Source organism: Sinohyriopsis cumingii, chromosome 18 (genome assembly GCF_028554795.1).
Source record: "Sinohyriopsis cumingii isolate HCF-2022 chromosome 18, ASM2855479v2, whole genome shotgun sequence".
In the NCBI taxonomy this organism is placed as follows: domain Eukaryota; kingdom Metazoa; phylum Mollusca; class Bivalvia; order Unionida; family Unionidae; genus Sinohyriopsis; species Sinohyriopsis cumingii.
Genome location: NC_142978.1, coordinates 76,935,106 through 76,954,645, shown reverse-complemented (window position 1 = coordinate 76,954,645; position 19,540 = coordinate 76,935,106). Strand labels below are relative to the sequence as shown.

General features: G+C 33.9%; 1 protein-coding gene across 1 annotated transcript in view; it reads right to left on the bottom strand.

The window, feature by feature from the left end:
- Positions 1 to 5,229: 5,229 nt before the first annotated feature.
- LOC149777021 (homeobox protein cut-like 1) overlaps positions 5,230 to 19,540 on the bottom strand; it is a 195,892-nt gene continuing 181,581 nt past the window's right edge. Inside the window, exon 17 of the mRNA XM_089941788.1 lies at positions 5,230 to 18,803. Coding sequence (XP_089797914.1) covers positions 17,797 to 18,803 — 1,007 coding nt within the window. The 3' untranslated portion in view covers positions 5,230 to 17,796. The remainder of the gene's footprint in view (positions 18,804 to 19,540) is intronic.

Sequence of the window (19,540 nt, the reverse complement as noted above, 5' to 3'; positions counted from 1 at the left end):
GTGCTGACTACTTCCTGATATTCCACCTGAAGCTGTTTGTACCGTTCTAAATTGGAAATGAAAATTCAGTCCATTTAAGCTGCAATTTCCACGTCAATTTACATAGTCATTTGTTTTGTTTTGTCTTTTTCTTCAACATGTGATTGAGTCTACATTAAGCAATGACACAATAATGAATACCTTGTGGACATGTTGGGAATCAACTCGGTCTTTGAAAAAAACTAAAAATCTCTGCCATCCAATTTGAAAATTATACATTTTAAATACAGACCTTCCTCATTATAATATAGTGCTTGGGAGCTATCAGGTATATTACTTAACAGTGAGGCCATCTTGTACATGATATGTATCATTTACTACAACTTAATGGGATTCACAACCATACTTACGTTAAAGCAGGAAGTGTTATAATGAAGGGTCTTATCATGAGGGAATGCTGTACAAGTAACACCATACCAGTTTGGTGTTGACCAGTTGCCTATACCCATGACTACACATATTGACCTGACATATTTAAAGACAAGCCCTGTTGAGTCCTAAACCTGGAAGAAAGCAGTTAACTTTAAATGATTAATATACTAAGCAATAAGATCACACAGCTTTAGAACTGTGGTAAGTGATGATATTATAGTATGCCAGGTCCATAAATACAGCCAGGGTAAAACTGGTATTATAGCATGCCAGGTCCATAAATACAGCCAGGGTAAAACTGGTATTATAGCATGCCAGGTCCATAAATACAGCCAGGGTAAAATTGGTATTATAGCATGCCAGGTCCATAAATACAGCCAGGGTAAAGTTGGTATTATAGCACTGGTAATAATAGTATTATAGTATGCCAGTTCCATAAATACAGCCCTGGTAAGAGTGGTATTATATTATGCCTGGTCCGAATATATACTGCCAGCAAGAGCATTGTGTAAGCAAAGCACAAATCCTAGTATGCCTTACCAATTTCTATCATGATGGCAGTCTCTCATAATGGCATGGGAGGTTAAAAATCAGAACCTGGTTTAGGTACGGATTATGTCTCCCTCTATTGCCCATGCCAGGCCATGTCAACCACTTTGGTGTGTACCTGGGTAAGGCACTTAACTTGGACTGCTTCAGCACAAAATGACCTGTAAAGTGTTCCTATGGCAGTAAACACCAAAGAAACAAACACAAAACAAAAAATTCTACAGCACCTGCTATTCTGTGAATAACAATGGGGTCACTTGTTTTGCCTATTGTTTAGGTTTACAAATCCATACAAAAATATGGTCTGAAAGTGGCCACTCTCAAGCACACAATCCATTACCCATGCATGATTTAGATTCTGTTTACAGTCAGAAGCCAATCTACCCTTTCCATAAGGAGATATAAGAGTTATGTCCCTTTATAATATATCGGAGGTCATTATGGGAAAGACCAACCATGTTTAGAAGGGTAAATTTCAGTGAAGATAAGCAGACTTTTACATAAAAAAATACAAACATTATACTTTTAACTTTTCTGACACATTTGAATGAACATCTTATTGACAGCAATGCATTGTTTTCCAAAATGACCTATCAAAATGGTAGTGCTGTGGAATGTTTATTTGATAGCAGCACAGTCCAGCCTGGTGGTTGGCTAACTTAATGTGTCCTTAGGAAAGGCAGTTAGCTCCTATTTCCTTAGCATGATATAACCAATAAAGTGCTGAAAGTGTCGTTATAAAACCAACCAATCAACCAACTGCAAAGAAATGAAACTTTTAGGTTGCCTTGGAGAACATGCAGTTATTTTGGGTTTAATGCTATTTTTTCAGTGCATGATAGGCTACATATGGGACCCAGTATAAATGATGGAAGAAAACCCAGGAAAGCCCTGGTAAGAACTATCAATTCATGGGAAGATACTGGAAAGCTCCTCACATGCCTACATTGGCCAAGCCTTAGTTTGGAACCAATGTAGATGGCAGCAATTGGGAAAGGCAAGCACTTTAGACCGCTTGGCAATCTGGGGCCCCCAAGAACACATAGATTGGGGTATAAATATAAGACAATATAAGAAGTTCTATATATCCAATGTAGTATGGTTTTGATATTTCAACCCCATATTGTAAAGGGATGTAGCCAAGACAATGAAAATCTTTCAACTCCCTTGAAACTTGCTCACCTGACACTGAATATACATTCTACGTTTTTTATGCTGAAAGTTTGAAACTGATAGGAAAATGTCAACAATATTATTAAACACAGACGGTGCCGTGTTATTTTTTTCAAGATATCACTGATACACTTTGTTTGCTGGCCATCAGTCATGTATCACGGTATTAATTAGAACTTGTACCATCAGCTGTCATCCTTGGAATTAAGTCTGACATAACTGATTGGGTCTGAGAGTTGTAGAACTATTGAGAAATTTATCAAATGCTGACTTCTCAGATTACTAATGGAAACATCATTACTTAAGTCTATCAATAACGTGAAGATGGTGTCACAGTTAAAAAATTCTAATTTGTTTAAAATATCCAGTATGACTCAGTGTATTTCTCTCTGATAAACAGGTCTCCATATATAAATTTTAAATTGTTTGGATGCCATCGACAATTAAAATACCATTTATCTAAGCTCAATTAAGAGATATAAATGTGTGGAGAGTAGAGGAAGCAATGTTTAATTCAGAATGGTTCATCTAACTAAAGACTGGTTATTCAATAAATAAAAATTATACCATTTTTGCTTCATGTACCTTTAATTTAGCCAGGAATTTGCTGATGTGGCACTAACCCTATATATACATTCATCTGACAGCCATACTCTTACTACTGTGAATTTACTATTATCCATGCAGTTCACATAGGCTATAAAACACAAATTTAAAGACCCTGTTAACTATGATCCTTCCACAAATTTACAATAGTCATTTTGTTTAAAACACGAGTACAGTAGTAATACCTTGAACATTCACGAGGTTAGGTTCCAGAACCAGTCGCGGATCAGGAGGAATCGTGAATGTTTGATACGAGTCACTAAAAATGCTAATAAATGCTTATTTCTAGGGTTTAAACCCTAAATATGACCCAAATCATGCTCCCAAAGCACTTTAATTTCATTCAAAAGTTAGCTTAATATATTACCATTAAAAAGAGAAAAAAATGGTTGACATAAAAATAGAGTACAGTATCGCCTAATGGGTATTTGCCACACTAGCGCATTTACAGTACGGTACATGTATACTAATATTACCCCTATACTAATTCATTGGCTGCCATTTTCTTTTGCACTCATAGTAAGGTAAAATCAAGTAACGAATGGGACTGTAAACTTAATGACTGACGTTTTCTTTGTCATTGTCAGGAAGGTAAACTAGGTAAACTTCATATGTCACAGAAGTCATATAACGAAGGTACAATTCAATAAAATAGAGAAAACATGTACGTAGAGGGTACCAATGAAAATTTCGCAAATCCGTGAATTTGCGAATCCAGAAACGTGAATGCCCGAGGTATTACTGTAATGTGAATGGACCATTATACACCCACCCCATGTTTAATAGTCCTTTATGTAGGCACTAGAGGGGTATTATGTCTCTGGAGATGTGGAATCATTGACCAAATGGGTCAAGGTATATGATCTTGTACCCAACATGAGCAATAGAAACCACTATTTTCTTATTAGACTTACCAGGAATGTGACCTCTGACCTTTTTACCCCTGAATCGATAGGTTTCTTTTTTATCCTAAGCACAAGCAATACAAAAAGTTTGGTCCAAGTATTTGATGTAAAACCAAAGTTTGGTCAAGAACTCACACTAGAGCAAGAACTAATCTGCAAAACCCATTTTCTTTGGACCACAATGGCCCTCACCTTTAGCCTTTCGACTCTAAAATCAAAAGACATCTTTCATACCGAAGTACAAACCTTTCATAAAATTTGGTTAAGGTATTTGGTCTGGAACTAAAATAAGTATGCAACAGCCATTTCCTTTCAGTCAGTGACATTTTCATCCCCACATCAAGAGACTTCTCCTTGCAAGCCATCCACAAAGTTTGGTATAGGTCTGTTATGATACTAATGTTATTGCACAGATTCTTCTTTGTCAGAGTGACCTTAACCTTTGGACCCCAAAAATCAAGTTTTCTTCCTTATCCCAATTGCAAGTGATCCACAAGACTAAGTCCAAGTATGAATTGTAAAATAAAGTTGCTGTTTGGAAAATATGTTTCTTCTTCAAACACAGTGAGCTTTATGACTGACCTTTAGACACCAAAATCGATCTCGTTCTTCCTTATCCTAAATGTAAGCAATCCACAGTTTCATAACTGTAAATAGTAGAAACTCAGGTTACTCTGAAGAAACCATTTTTCTTCTTTTAATCAGTGACCTTGACCATTGATCTTTTAACCCCAAAATTGATTGTGTTCTTCCTTACCCCAAGTGCAAGACATCCAAAAAAATTTGGTAACTGTAGACAGTAGAGAACTCAAGTTATTGTGCAGAAGTCATTTTTCTTCCAGTGACATTGACCTTTGACTATTTTACGCCAGGTTCATTAGGGTTCTTCCTTACCCTAAGTGCAGAAATCCTTAAAGTTTGATAACTGTTGATGGTTCATGAATTTAGTTACTGTGCAGAAACAAAACTTTTGACAGATGGACAGACAAATGAATATCACTGCAGGCACATACAAACCATAAAAATTATTCCTATGAAAATAAATGGAATCAAAGTATGTCCTTTTTTGTTTTCAAAGCAAACATATTATTTGTCTTGTCTTGTGATTGTACATATTACCAACTAAAAAAAAAACAGCAACTGCAATGGCTTGTCATTGCAAATCCACTTTTTACTGCATATTCCAACTGCCCCCACTCCCATCACCTGAGGTCATACTGCAAAATCTGTGACATTCAGCTTCCCACTGTGATAACATACACACACTTTGCATCTGACTTCTGACCACCTCACAGGGATCCCGGGCATGGAAGCCAAAGATAGGACCACCCATGCAGATAGTTACCCAAAGGATACCACGAGTTCACCTAGCAGATTAGGGGATGCTGTAATGGAAGATGGACAGATGGATGTTATCACAATATCTCCAACTAAAGCATGGGAATAAAAATAAAATGGAATGGAGTAAGCACTGCTGCTACTGAGATTTGAACTTGGGTCTCCAAACTGGGGTTGGTTTTAGCCAACTTAGCTAGGCTTCTTAAAAGGTGACCTCAGATATGTTAAAACAAAACAATAACACCAATTGTATAATTATGGTAATAAATTTATTTGTAAGTTTGAAGCACCTGTAAAGTTGTACAATGAAGAATTAAATCTTGATTTGTAGATGTCAAAATATTAAATGCACTTAAACATACATCAAGACTAGACAGAGTTCTTAACATTAATCGCATGCCACTACTTCTATAACAATAGGAGAGAACTCAAACTGGGTACAGCAATTGACAAAATGTTTGAAGAACAAAAGGCTTTGAAAATGAATGACAATGGAAATGCAAAAATCAACAGGCCATCAAATATTAACTGCTAAATTATAAATTCCTTGATTTCCAATTTAAAACCAATTCAGTTATAATACAATGAGAAGGAAGCACACTCTCTGAGTGATAAATGCTGCTGAAATAAACTTTTAATACCAAAAATTTTTAACATTTAAAAACAAAAGTTTTGTTCACTGTTCTGACTATAAGGATATCTAAGGGCTGTTAAAATAAAATATACTCGAGATTCTGGGAAGACACTCTCAACTGAGAAGTCACCCATGAATGAAATTTAGTACTGTGTATTATTTTCTTCTGAATTCTTCAAGTGATCGTATTACCCTGTGGTATATTTTTTAGAAACTGCCTTCCCTGTGTACCATGTGTTTAAATGGAACAGTGCTAATATAGAATTTCAAAGACACAGGTTTAGTTACTTTAATGTTTTGTTGACATGTACTTACATTATGTTTTCTCACACAACAAAATATAGCAAGTCACTTATTTTCATTGGAAAGAAGTTCAAACTACCTAAAGAACAGTGGCTTATTGTACATAAGATTTTTAAAAAAACCACCCCAAAACTTTTCAAACTATAACCTGAAAATGTAGAAGTGAACATAAGTACTACATGTCCATGAGAAACTGAGTGTAATCAGCTGATTAGTACATCTTATATGTATTTATTATTATCCAAATAGGTTACAAATGAAAATCAGTCACATAATTTAGACAGAAAAGTTTTTATTCCCTTCAATGTGTATAACTCTGAAGACCAAGATCTACCACTGCATAATCATGCCTCCCAGCTGAACTTTTTAAAATTATTGGGATTCAATAAGGTGCATATCTCAAAAATATGGATTTTACAGAGAAGTCATAAAAAGTTTTGAAATAATGTGTTTATTATTAATTGAATAATTTTTTCAGTACTACAACTCAAAAAGTAGCCAGTCTTCATGATATAATTCTATACTGCTACTGTATGTACTCACAAGTCCAAACTGTGTCTATGTAGTTTTTATTTAGTAATCAGTAGAAAAACAAAGACCTGATCTGCTAGTACGATATGTGTCAGTGGATCAGAGTCTATGTTGTTTGCAGCTGGATTTACAAGGGAGTACTATGGGACTTCTTTTAATTATTTTATTAAGTATGTCTATAATTTTGAATAAATCCATATCCTTTGTATAATTTTATACTTAGCAACTGTTTCTTCCACAAAAAGATTGGGATATTAGATTTTTGAAAATTTATACAGAATTTAAATAAAGGGCTTAAAAGGTATAGGGATTTTAAAGGGAAATTACATATAACATAGATGTCTCAGAGGTCTGCATACTGCAACAGCAGATCTTAGTCTTTTGGTTTCATAGTAAGATACACGCTATACTCAAGAATCTTTGGTTGAAGGAGATAACAAACAATTCCATTGGCTGCAGAATCTTTTTGGTTTGATTTTATTTATCAGCACAGCAGATTATTCAGTACTGAGGCAATTTGAGTACAGTGCCTTGTCCGAAGAGAGACTACAGTAGCTGACCCAACGGTAGGATTCAAACCCACATCCTTTTTTGTGCTGAGAGTCCTGCAAGCTAACCATTTTGGCCACTGTGGCTTTCTATGGAACCTGCCATAAATGTTTTCTTTTTATTTCTTTTTTCTTTGCCATTTAATATGCTCAACTAATGTATACACCATGTGCATTTGTTCGCTCAACGCTAGTATTATCTGAGTTCCATTAATGAAATATACTTTCAACGGGCTGATGCAGCAAACAGTCAAGTCCATATACAAGAGAAATTAAACCTGTAAAACTTACGACAGATTATACGACCTCCAGGGAAAAATCCAGGCAAATTATTATCACTGGCAGGTGCAAATACAACTTCAAAGATTTCTGTGTTAAGATTGGCTTATATGAAGAAAAAAATCATAACGCCTGAGGTTAGGAGAAAATACAAAGAAATGTTAAAGCATATATGAAATACTCTATACAATAAAATTTTTCTGTCATTCAAATCTTTAAACATTATACTACTACATAAAAGCAAATGTATTGGTTTACATGTCTATACAACTGATTAATATGACCTAAAATAATAAAGGTACATCAACTCAAAGCACCAAATGTCTACAACACATGCTTGAAGCCTTCAAAACAGTCTTTGGTAAATGCAAAAATTGTCAACCATTTGCTCACTATGTAACAAAAACAGATTTGCATGAGTTAAAATGATAAATTAAAACTTAAACAACAATCAACTACATAAACTGTCAAAATGTATCTCTTAATACCATCAATAATGTACAAAGATCCAAATCTGAATTAAACCAAATTTGACAAGATTTAATTTTTTTTATTACCAATACTAAATGTTAAGTTTTCAAGAAAAAACAACCCCCCAACACAGAATTAAAACTTTTTCCTAGTACTAAAACATAAATAGGTTGAAAACAAAATCAGACATCCATTTTCAATGTTAATGTTGTTCAAATGAGGGAGAAAGTGAATTAGTGAGAATAATGAAGCAGGGTTTCATATAATATGCCAAGTGTTTTTGCTACATAATCAGCTTGGGCTGTTTTGTCTAGAATATAAATACATGAACAGTGTACAGCACAATAAACAGAAAGTGTAATGTGACAATCAAGAACATAAAACAAAAACAAACAAAAAAACTGATTAGTTCTAAAACACCAACATAATTAACCCATTCGAAAAATGGGGAATGCTCCATCTACTCATTTGCATAACCAATTCTTTACAAATGTCATTTTTTCTTTTGAAAACTTCCCAGCGACTAAAACAAGATTTATAAGTATACTATAAAAATTTCATGCAAAATGGATGAAAAATATCCAGCTATTTAAGAACGGACTCTGTATAATGTTATATAGCTAATTCTCTTACTTGCCCCACAGTATACACTTGCTTACAAGTTAAATCAACTGCAAACACAGACCCAGATCCACCATCACATAATGTGCTGGCAAATCAAAGTGTATGTTATTCTTTCTACAGACTACTCATAAATATCACAGACCATGATCTGCCTGCACATTATGCAATGACAGATCTGGGTCTGTGCAGTTTGCAGTTGGACTAGACTTATAAGTGAGCAAATGGTACATGTACATGGTTAGGGCAAGTTTTTGTTTGGTCTTATTGATTCACACCTGTCAATGTAATTGGTTAGTGGTCCATCTGACCCTTGGTTATGAGTTAGTTCATCGACAGATGTTGTCCACAGCTTAAGGGGCAATTATTCAGTAACTAGAGATGAAATATGATCCCAGATGGACATCAACCCTTTGAAAAAGTATGTAAGAAAAACTCTGACATGTTGATGAGTATCCAAATACAGGCAACAGAGACCGAAATATGATGCTGCATAATGCCCAGTAAATAAATCAGGGTCTACTTTGTTTATTTGGTCCAAACTCTCAAAACTCTTTACATCATATGTTTTGGTACTGTTCTAACAAGGAGAACATTTAAAGATTTGTAACAGCATTTAGCCCAGCAACCCAACAATTGCTTTACCCTTAGATACCATGTATACTCATATTGTGCCTGCAGATCTGGGTTCATGTAGTTTGCTAAGAGCAATCAGTATAACATCTTTGCTAGCCAAAGTTCTGAAGTGTTAACCCTATCTACACATTGGCAGATTGAAAAGATAATTCATTGCTTTGGGTCTGTGAATTTCACTGGATGTGGTAGCAAGCCATAACCAGCCACATCCAAACAAAGTCAAGTTGCTCAAATCTGACCACTGTTCCTACATTATTGATACAAGGGGAGCACACAACTGAAATGGAATGATACATGAGCAAGTCTCCTCCACTTGTCCATGTTGGTACAAATATATCCTTTCCCTCAAATACACCTGTAATGGTTTCTCTCTGGTACATAGTCATACTTTCAATGTTAAACTTACAAACTATACCTTTAAAGTTAATTGTATCTTCCATTTTTGGCCAATGTAGAAAGTAACATTGCACCACCGTTACACCCTACTGGTAAGTTGGCATTAATACTATAAGAGTGTGTATGTGTGTGTGTGTGTGTGTGATTTTGATTTTTTAATGTAGCTTTAAAAAATTTCAGTCATATCACTATGAATGTCTTCAGTGTGGCAGTTTATAGCGATGTCTAGCACTAGGGCATCATGCTACATGTCTGCAGCATGATGTCCCACCCAGTCACATTATCCTGACACCAGGCTGACCAGTCCTAACACTAACCTCTTAATGCTGAGTGCCAAGCGAGGCAGCTGTTAGTACCATTTTTGTAAATCTTTAGTATGACTCTGTCAGGGATTGAACCCATGACCTCATGCATCCTAGGCAGATGCTCTGACCACTAACCACTAGGCCACTGGAGCAGTCAACACTAAAAGAGACAAATAATGATATCTAACAGATGTTGCTATGACAAAGCACTCAAATATCTGATCGATTCACCAAGATGTAGATAGGGTTAACATATCGGAACTTTGGCTAGCAAAGATGTCAGTGGAACAAACAATATAGACCTTGATCTGCTGGTACATTGTTTAATGTCAAATGAAGAGTCAATGCTGTTTGCAGTTGGACTCATATGTGAGTACATATGGTATGCAGTCTTTTTATTTGAAAAGAACAAATATAACCTTCTTAACCATGTATTATAAGTGCAAAGTTGAAGATTTTTAATGTTTCATAAATCAATGTCCACTTTAGTTCCTTTCTAATGGGAAATACTTTAAAAAAATTAAAATCCCAAATACAGATAACAAATAAAAATGATCAACTTAAATCCCAGTTTGGAAAACTGACTAGAGTTAGCAATTTAGCTCTTAAACAGATTTATGTAAGGATCTCTCTCTTTTCCCCAAAATGGTGAATAAACATTGCCATGATCAATTAAAAATGGTTTCGCATAATCTATGCTATTCATTCAACTTATGACTAAAACTGACTAAACAGATCTTGCTCCACTGACACATTACATGATGGAAGATATGGGTCTACATTTGTACACAGGTGAGTAAGTTATACACCGAAAAATAGGATAAAATTTTATAGTATTATCTTTTGTTACTGTGGTCATAAAATTAGAAATTAAACATTACTAATGAGAAAAAGTTTGAAAATGGTAACTTCTCTGATGACTATTCACCTTGCAATGCAGTGATAACTTGGAATTTACTTTATAAAAAGAATCCCAATTTGGTTCACATTTATCATGAATGCTTCCATTATCTCCCTTAAAAATGATTTTCCAAGGCATCTACCCTTTAAAACTCTCCAGAAAATGTAAAAGGCTTATTATAAACCTTTTCATAACATCCTTGCAGACTTAAGGATATGTTACTCTGAGAAAACGATAAGATCAGAATGCAACTTTATACGTGTACATGTATATTGTTTTTGTGCCTTGGAGTCATTACATCTGTAGTTGTTTGCAAATAATCTGATACCAGTGTTTTTCTCTGATAATTAAGTATATCGGCTACATTTTTGTAATAATCACAACAAAGCTGAATAACACTGGTTATTGAATCTGCTAGCAAAGTGATGACTAAGAAAAGCTAGGCTTGTTAGGAAAACATTGTTTTCATGGTCTAAAATCAAAACAATAAAGAGAGACTGCATGGCTCCATGTTGGCTCGTACTGAGCATCCTACATTCACTTTTTCCAAAAGGTGTGCATTGCATACTGAAAAATATTAGTTAAAACTGCACACAAGGAATCATATCCTGTACATGTTACAAATAATCATTTTTTCATGTAGATCTTGAAGGTCTGAATAAGCATGGAAAATAAACAAATTCTGGTCAAGAAATATATTTCATTTACTAGAAACAGATATTCTTTAATATTCACAAAAAATGTCAGAAAATTTTGTCTTCTTGTTCATAATGACATAATAATGATAACTACAATGAGCAGAGACCCATATTTGTCCTTCCATATTGTACTGGGAGTTCAGGCAGTACAAATTCTGTGTTGTTTGCAGTAAGGATACCAGTTGAGTAGTAATGCTTAAATTAGATTTTATCTAGCTAAATTATATTTTTAAAAAATTTCAGACTTCCGAGAAGACATCAATCTCCCATATTATCTGGGGAAAATTGTTTGCATTCATACTTCACTATTTTAGCACACTGCTAACTAATATAGTTAATCAGAAGATGCTTAAAAAACACATAAATTAATTATCTTGAAGACATCTTAAAGAAAATTTAATTTTAAAAAGAAACTTATGTTAGTTTTGTTGCAGGAAACCTTTTTAAAGTAATTTAACTTAGGAATGCACATTGCTGTACTGGAAAACAACAAATCTGGGTATTGTACTTCCTTTTGCAATAATTAAGCCAAACATTAGTTCCCTTATAAAATATGAACAACAAAAAAATATAATTTTGATTAACCATCCAATGAAGTAACTGAAATGAAAATTTGCAAACCTGAGAAGTCTAAATTTTTTAAAACTGCTATTCGTCTTCAATAGTGCCTTTTAAAGGTAAAAATGTGATGTAAAAAAAATTCTAAATATTGCACTCTGAACAGTGAACCTAAACTGAGGGGTTATGCATTAAGAAAGATTTTAATCTTTAAAAAATGTTTATAAAAAGATAGATTGAAAACAAGAGAAGTGTTCAAGGATGCTCCACCACAGTACCTTAAACAATGAAAAATTAAACTAAATAGTTTAATGTACTAATGTACTGATAGATGGATGGCAATTGGGTAATGCTACCATATATTCACTTAAAGTATATGCCTTTATCGCTGTCATAGTGGGACTTGGAAATCAGTGTGTTCTCTAAAAGGTAAAAGCTCTGGAACATTTTCTCTTTAAAATAAAATACATCACGTAAACTGACAAAATAAATTTCTAAGAAAATCTTGCAATCCTACTGTTTAAGAATTTTTTTAACTGAATGAAAAATTGAATCTTTCTTTGAACATGAAACCCCATAGCCTTACTTTCATCAAACATTGCCATCTATCCCAACAAATTAAAAAGACTATCAAGGTATCTTTACTCTATCTTTACTTTTTTTGTATCTACAACACAGTACAGATCCAGGCCACTCACTCATAAAATTTTACTTGACACCAAAATCCCACTCTAAAATTGTCAGACCAATCAGAGGGTAGCATCTGTATATTTTGAGGAAGCTTTCCAAATCTGAACATCTATTAATTTGAATTGTTGAGTAAAGTATTATGACGGAGAGGCCTGATCCCACTGTCACTTTATGTGCTGGCAAATCAGGGTTCACACTGCTTGCTTTGCTTTCACCATAAGTGAACAGCAGACTTTTATATGTTGGTATGTTATGTGATGGTAGATACAAATCTATGTTGCTTTGCAGTTGGCTGTGCATTAAACAAGGACAAATATGAACTTTTTCATGTGTATGACGTGGTAGAGGTAACCCAATTTTAAAATGTAGCTGCTAACTAAAATTTTGTGAAAAGTATCCAGTTGTTGAAAAAGCACTAAAATTTCACTTGCCCCGTTAGGCATACATTAAAAAAGTTCACTTGCCCAAAATAAAGTCTTCCCCAAAAAGCAATCATAGAAATATTACAGCTAATGATGTTAATGAACTAAAATTGATAGTGCTTAAGTGTTTTTGGTCTGGAACATTTTTTGACTCCTCTAACACCAGCTGTAAGTAATAACAAAATGAGTCCATTTGGAACTCCCTCTGGTAAGCATTTATTATTGTTGATGAATGGAAAACAAACTTCTGGCAGATGTACAGGCCTGGATCAGAACTAACCCAATTGGCCGAGTGAAGACAGAACGAGTGAATTTTCAACCCCTTATTTCCTCCATGGAACTTTCATTGCAATCAAGACAGAAAAAAAAAATCTAATTTATAAGTGGGAAAATGAGTTGGAAAAGAAGAACACTTGAACAAAAGAAGTTTTGCACATTCCCTTTGAATCAATAAAGAAAATAATACAAAAAATCTAATCTGTAACTGGGAAAAGAAATTCAGTTTTGCACATTCCCTTGAATCAACCTCATTATTTTTACCATAATAAAAACTGAACACATGGTTTATCTATCTTTGGTTAAAACAGAAAAACAACAAAGAAAAAAAAGGACACCTACAATTACCTACAACCTAGGACTACATTATTGCACAATTAATCAGCAAAACGATACATGCAATATATATGGCAGAATTAATCTTTCCAAATTAATCTGAAGCTTGGATAAAATAGATGTATGGTTACTGTGTGTACTAAATGAATCTGCTATAGCATGAACTATGTACAAATGCAAAAATAGTAGATGATTTGTGCTGAAACATCTTTGATGTTTCTAAGTAATAAAATGATATTTATAAACAATAAATTTAGAGTTAAAAGTTGCATAAGTCACAAATTTTCAAAATACTGACAAAATGACATTTGATGTAGCCAAATAAATGACCTCTGTTGAGAGAAAATGCTTTTTGGGGAAAATCCATGAAAACAACACGGAAAGTGAAATGAATGAAATTAGCCACAGTTTTATGGATCTGTGGGGGTGTGACTGAATGCTGTCATAATGTATGAATGAGTGGTGATTTCCAGTTAATGTGAAATTTTACAACCAAACCTGTCTAAATACATATATAATATTAATATTGTCAAAAGGAACATTTGAAAATACTTGGTCTGCAGGCTGAAGTAACACAATTTAGAAAAAAATCCTAGATATTTTTCTGCCATATATGTGGACTGCAACATCAGTAATTTAAATCCATAATGAATTTCAATCAAATACTAAAACAAAAAATTAACATGTGGCCAAAATAATCTCTATAACATGATTTGCCTTGCTTTGATTTGTAACATCTTGCATAAAAAGTCCAAGTCAAAAATTTGTTTCCAAGTACTTAACCTAGTACTTAACAGCAGATAAAATCAATTTATACTGAAGATGTAACAATAAAATTCCTTTCTATATACAAATCAGTACAAGATACTTGAAAAAAGAAGTATCTATTCATTCCTGGGTTCTTTGGTTAACAAATAAGGCATAATGCTGTAACTTATTTAATGTCGTCAACTTAAGAGTTCTTTCATGATAAACATAGAGGAAACTTAGAAAGGAAATAAAAAGTGTTGATCAACTTCTGCCACCAATTTATCACAGGTTATACTCTCTAAATAGCAAACTTATATAGTTTTTGGTTAAACTGTTCAAGTCTAAATATAAAATCTGAATATGTTCTAATCCATCTTACTGATGTACCTCAGTGTACGGAAAGCTTATCATCAAATTCTGACAAGACATTTGTACACCTGCAGATGAAAGTAAAGAACTACTGTACATACTCAATTACAAGTTGAGTCCAACTGCAAAGACCCTGATCTGCTGTCACATAATGCATTGGCAGATTAAAATCTGTGCAGTTCACGGCTGGTTAGTATATATGGTATCGACTTTCACAATTTCAATTTTTTTGTCAAGTCTGTAAAAAAAGCCCAATTCAAAGGAGAATGCTGACCTATCATCAAGGTTACTCAAAACTTTATGAGCATTATTTTGCACTCAAAGTTCACAACTACTAGACAAGAGTCTGTTCACTTCATTCAAATGTGACAAGTGACATACAATGAGTACTTTAAAAACCATGTATATATCATAGCTCCAACTCTGTGTTAAGAGTTTCTTGGTTTTTTTTAACAGTTAATATTTTGAAGTAAAAACCTGGATTTCTCAGTCTGAAAAGCAGTGGCAGTAACTCAAGCAACTCTCATTTTGAGAAACTTACTAAAAACAAATTAAAAAACAATTTGTAATCAGCATCCATACAAGCAAAGATTGTGCTCTTTGGTATAAAAAAAAATTAGGCATCCTAGGAACCTCTTCAGGGCAAATGCATTTTCTACAGATTTAGTCTGATATGAAAACCACTTTGACATTGTAGTTGTGTTCTTTGTGTGTATGATACAAGGCTATATATTTATTAATTCATTAACTAAATATTTCTTTTACTTTTGTTACTGTTGAGGACTTAAAATCCTGTTCCTGTATAACACGGAGCAACACTGAGCATAGTATCATTTGAATTTGGAGCCCTATGACTTAACACTACAAAAAATGGCCTGTTGCAAAGATTGGCGTCTGAAGTGAATTTTCTACCTCATCATGGGTAGTTTAAAAAATATGATGAATATGACACGTATAATATTAAAATGAACAATTTTAGAAAGAAGAGAAATAATTAACAAATTTATAATTCAAAGATTTTAAACTGAATTTGAAGTTGTTTACAGTATTACACCATCAATTTATTTTCAAGGTAAAAGTTTTCATGTTTATGTGAAAAATGACATTTCCACTACTACATGTACTTATAATCGATGATATAAAAGTGAGACTATTTTTTTCCAAAGAAAGATCATTGCTGATCAAGTCTTTAAATATGTGGTTTGTAGCAACCATTAAATCCATAAAATCTGGTATTAAAAAAAATAATTAAATAATGGTGAATTCATATTATATAAAAATGCAGTGGGCAGTATGGGTGACGATAAAAAGGAATGAATATACTTGTGCACTTGTATATTATCTAAAAGATACCCATGTCAGAACCAAATTTCTAATCAGCACTGAAAGGATGTTAAGAAGGAAACAAAATCCAAACCTGAGGAAACAAAATGTTGATACTGCAGAAAAGTGAAAAATGTTAAGCTCAGACAAAGTTACTCAAAGCAGGGGTCTCAAACACAAGGCCCGTGGGCTGCCTGCAGCCTGCCAAGATATATCCTGTGACCCACAAAATAATTGGCGTCACAAGGTGTCATGAGAGATAAAAAAAAGGCAGTGTGGCGCTTGGACCATTGAAAATGCCTTCATGTGGCCCTCAGGGTGGTTTGAGTTTGAAAACCTGCCTAAAGACTGACTTCAAAACATCAGATCTAATATTCTGAATACAGAAATTATTGAAATCTGGATAACTTTAAAGTTTATATTTTTTGTTATACAAAATTTCTTTTAGTGTAAATATCCTGTTAATATTTAGGAAATAATCTTTGCTTTAATACCTTAGTTCTAAAGAATATAGCCAATGTATGAAATTTCAGCAGCAATTACTGGGTAAAATTCTATGTATTTTCTTTGCTAAAAAATTAATACAAAATGTTGTATACATACACAAAGTGACCAAAAGCACAATCAATGTCATACAAAATCATAGACTTAAAAAAAATGCAACTATACAAAACACAATGACACTGCAACCTAGTTAAATGAACACTTTGTAGTTTCTTGTAAAATTGACATACAATAACAGGTATGCAAAACAAATATATAAAGCACTAGATGAAAATAAAGATAACTGCTTACTGTAATCATCTACAATTTGTGTCTGATTAAAACTGTAAATATCTGTAAATGATTGTGTCTCTTATGTGTAGATGAATAGATATATAGTACAATATGGTACAAAATGATATAAACTTGAGAATGTGAAAAACACTTAAATACATGTTGCACATCTTTATAATGAATAAAAAACTGTTGTTTAAAGCCTTTACCAAAATTTGACCTGGAAAAACTTTATCCAGCAAATGCTTCTTGTCCCTGGTAACAGATGAGCATCTAATTGACTCAGATCTGGCTGTCTTGGAATATTGGCCAGGATGAAAGATGTCGATAATGAGCATCTGATTGAATCAGATCATTGTGTCAAAGGCCAAAGAACATGAAAAAAATGCTTCTAGAACTTAACAATGGTCAAAATGATGATGATGTAATTTATCAGTCTTTTGTAGATCTGAGCAAAGAACGTTGAGGTATTTGCACAATAACAGTAACAAGTTAAGGAACTGTATCATATCCAAATATTGACCAAAGAAAAAAGAGCATAATTCCTCAAGCATCAAATGACTTTGGCAGATGAATTCAAGAATCAACAGGAGATTATAAAATGTAAAAATAAGTGTATAAAAATAATTCAAATGTTACCCTTCCATTATACAATGAACAACCCATGAAGCAGAAATTCAAGTCACAAAATGCAAAGTTTCCATAAGCCTTTGGTTTCTTGTAACTTGCAGTTTTGCACATAGCACAACTGTAATAATTGTAGAAATAATAAGAAGAACAAGTCACAGGATAATATATGCATCATTTACACTGAATATCATGGGTAGCACTAGTACATTATTTTAATGTAGTCAAAATATACATGAACACATTTTTGCGCACTTATCATAGTTTTCTGCTAAGCCATTTTTAATGCTGGCTGTAAACAAAATCTTAAGGAGCAGCAAGTATTTCCATCCAATTTCAGTTTGAAGTAGTATCAACCTATGATCAAAACTCCCATTCTTCACTTTGATCTTCAGTAATATTTTTTTGTATTTTTTCAATACTGGCACTGCGGTCAAAATCTTCATCCCAAATCTCATCATTCATTTCTATGGCTTTCTGGAGTTTGTTTATCTTACAAACCCTATCTTTAATATGTAAAGGTGCATCGTGCAAACCTGAAGCCTCATTTTCTTTCTCTGTATCAATATCCTCCTCATGACTGCTTGTTATTTTGATACTGTTTGATACTGCCTCATCATAGTCTGGCATAGTCCTGTCTAAATTCCTTCCAGCTGAAACGTACTGAGGGTTGGACCGTTTCCGCTTGTTTGAACCACTGCTTGGTGGTGCACTCTGGGATTGATTTACGGTCATATTATCCGACTCATTAGCTACTTTTTCTTCTAAAGGCTGTGTGTCAGAACTTTCATCAGAACTGTTAGTTGATTTCTTTGATTTCTCTTTATCTTTGGTTATTTCCAGTGGATTTTCTTTTGTGGATGAAGGGCTTCCAGCTTCCTCCTCCTCCTCCTCCTCTTCTTCTTTTTCTTCATCACTTTCACCACTGTTACTTCGGTTACCAATAGTTGCCATGAGTTCAAACTGTGGAAACATCCATTGACTAGAGTCATGATTTCGAAATCCAGAAGTGAAATTTCCATTGTCACCTGACAAGCTAGAAATGTCACTTTGGTTGGAATTCTCATCTAGTTGGTCTGATTTGCTAGACCCAAAGGAATCGTTAAGATTATTAATTGGGCCATTTGAATTGTGCTGTTGCTGTTTGGCTCTCATTCTATGATTATGGAACCAATTAATGACTGTTTTCACTCCTACATTGAGTTCATTGGCCAAGCCTTCAATTGTGTTTTGGTTTGGATAGGGATCATGGGAATATGCTGTACGCAAGATATCTTTCTGCTCCTCTGTGAAGAACACTCGCGGTCGCTTTGGCAAAGATACTGGTGAATCGTAACGATCTTCTAAGCTACTTCTCCGTCGTCTGTTGGCTGTTAACAGATAAAATACAAGAATTTATTCAATATGCCCAAAACAATGTAAAGTCTGCATTATGTTCTAAAATCAAACTGGAACAGCTAACAAAAGATCCTACTAAATATTTATTACAAATTATAAAGTAAAAACTAAACTAGATTTGCATTTGAAAAACATGTATGTCACCACTGCAGACCACATAAAACAGTATGCCCCTATTGCAGACCATATACAATAGTATATCACTAATGCAGGCCTTGTAAAACTGTATGTCCCATAATACATACCATATAAAACATTATGCCCCTACTGCAGACCATGTACAATAGTATATCACTAATGCAGGCCATGGAAAACTGTATGTCCCATACTACAGACCATATAAAACAGTACACATCTACTGCAGACCATGTAAAACTGTATGTCGCATACTATACAAACCATATAAAACAGTATGCCCCTACTGCAGATCTTGTAAAGCTGTATGCCCCATACTACAGTCCATATAAAATGGTACACCCCTAATGCAGACCACGTAAAACATGTATGCCACCACTGTAGACCTTGAAAACCATCATGCACCTACTGCAGAATAAATAAAACTGTATGCCCCATACTGCAGACCATATGAAATTGTATGCCCCATACTGCAGACCATGTGAAATTGTATGCCCCATACTACAGAATATATAAAACAGTATACTCCATACTGCAGACTAAATAAATCTCGAGACTGAAAAGTATTAAAACA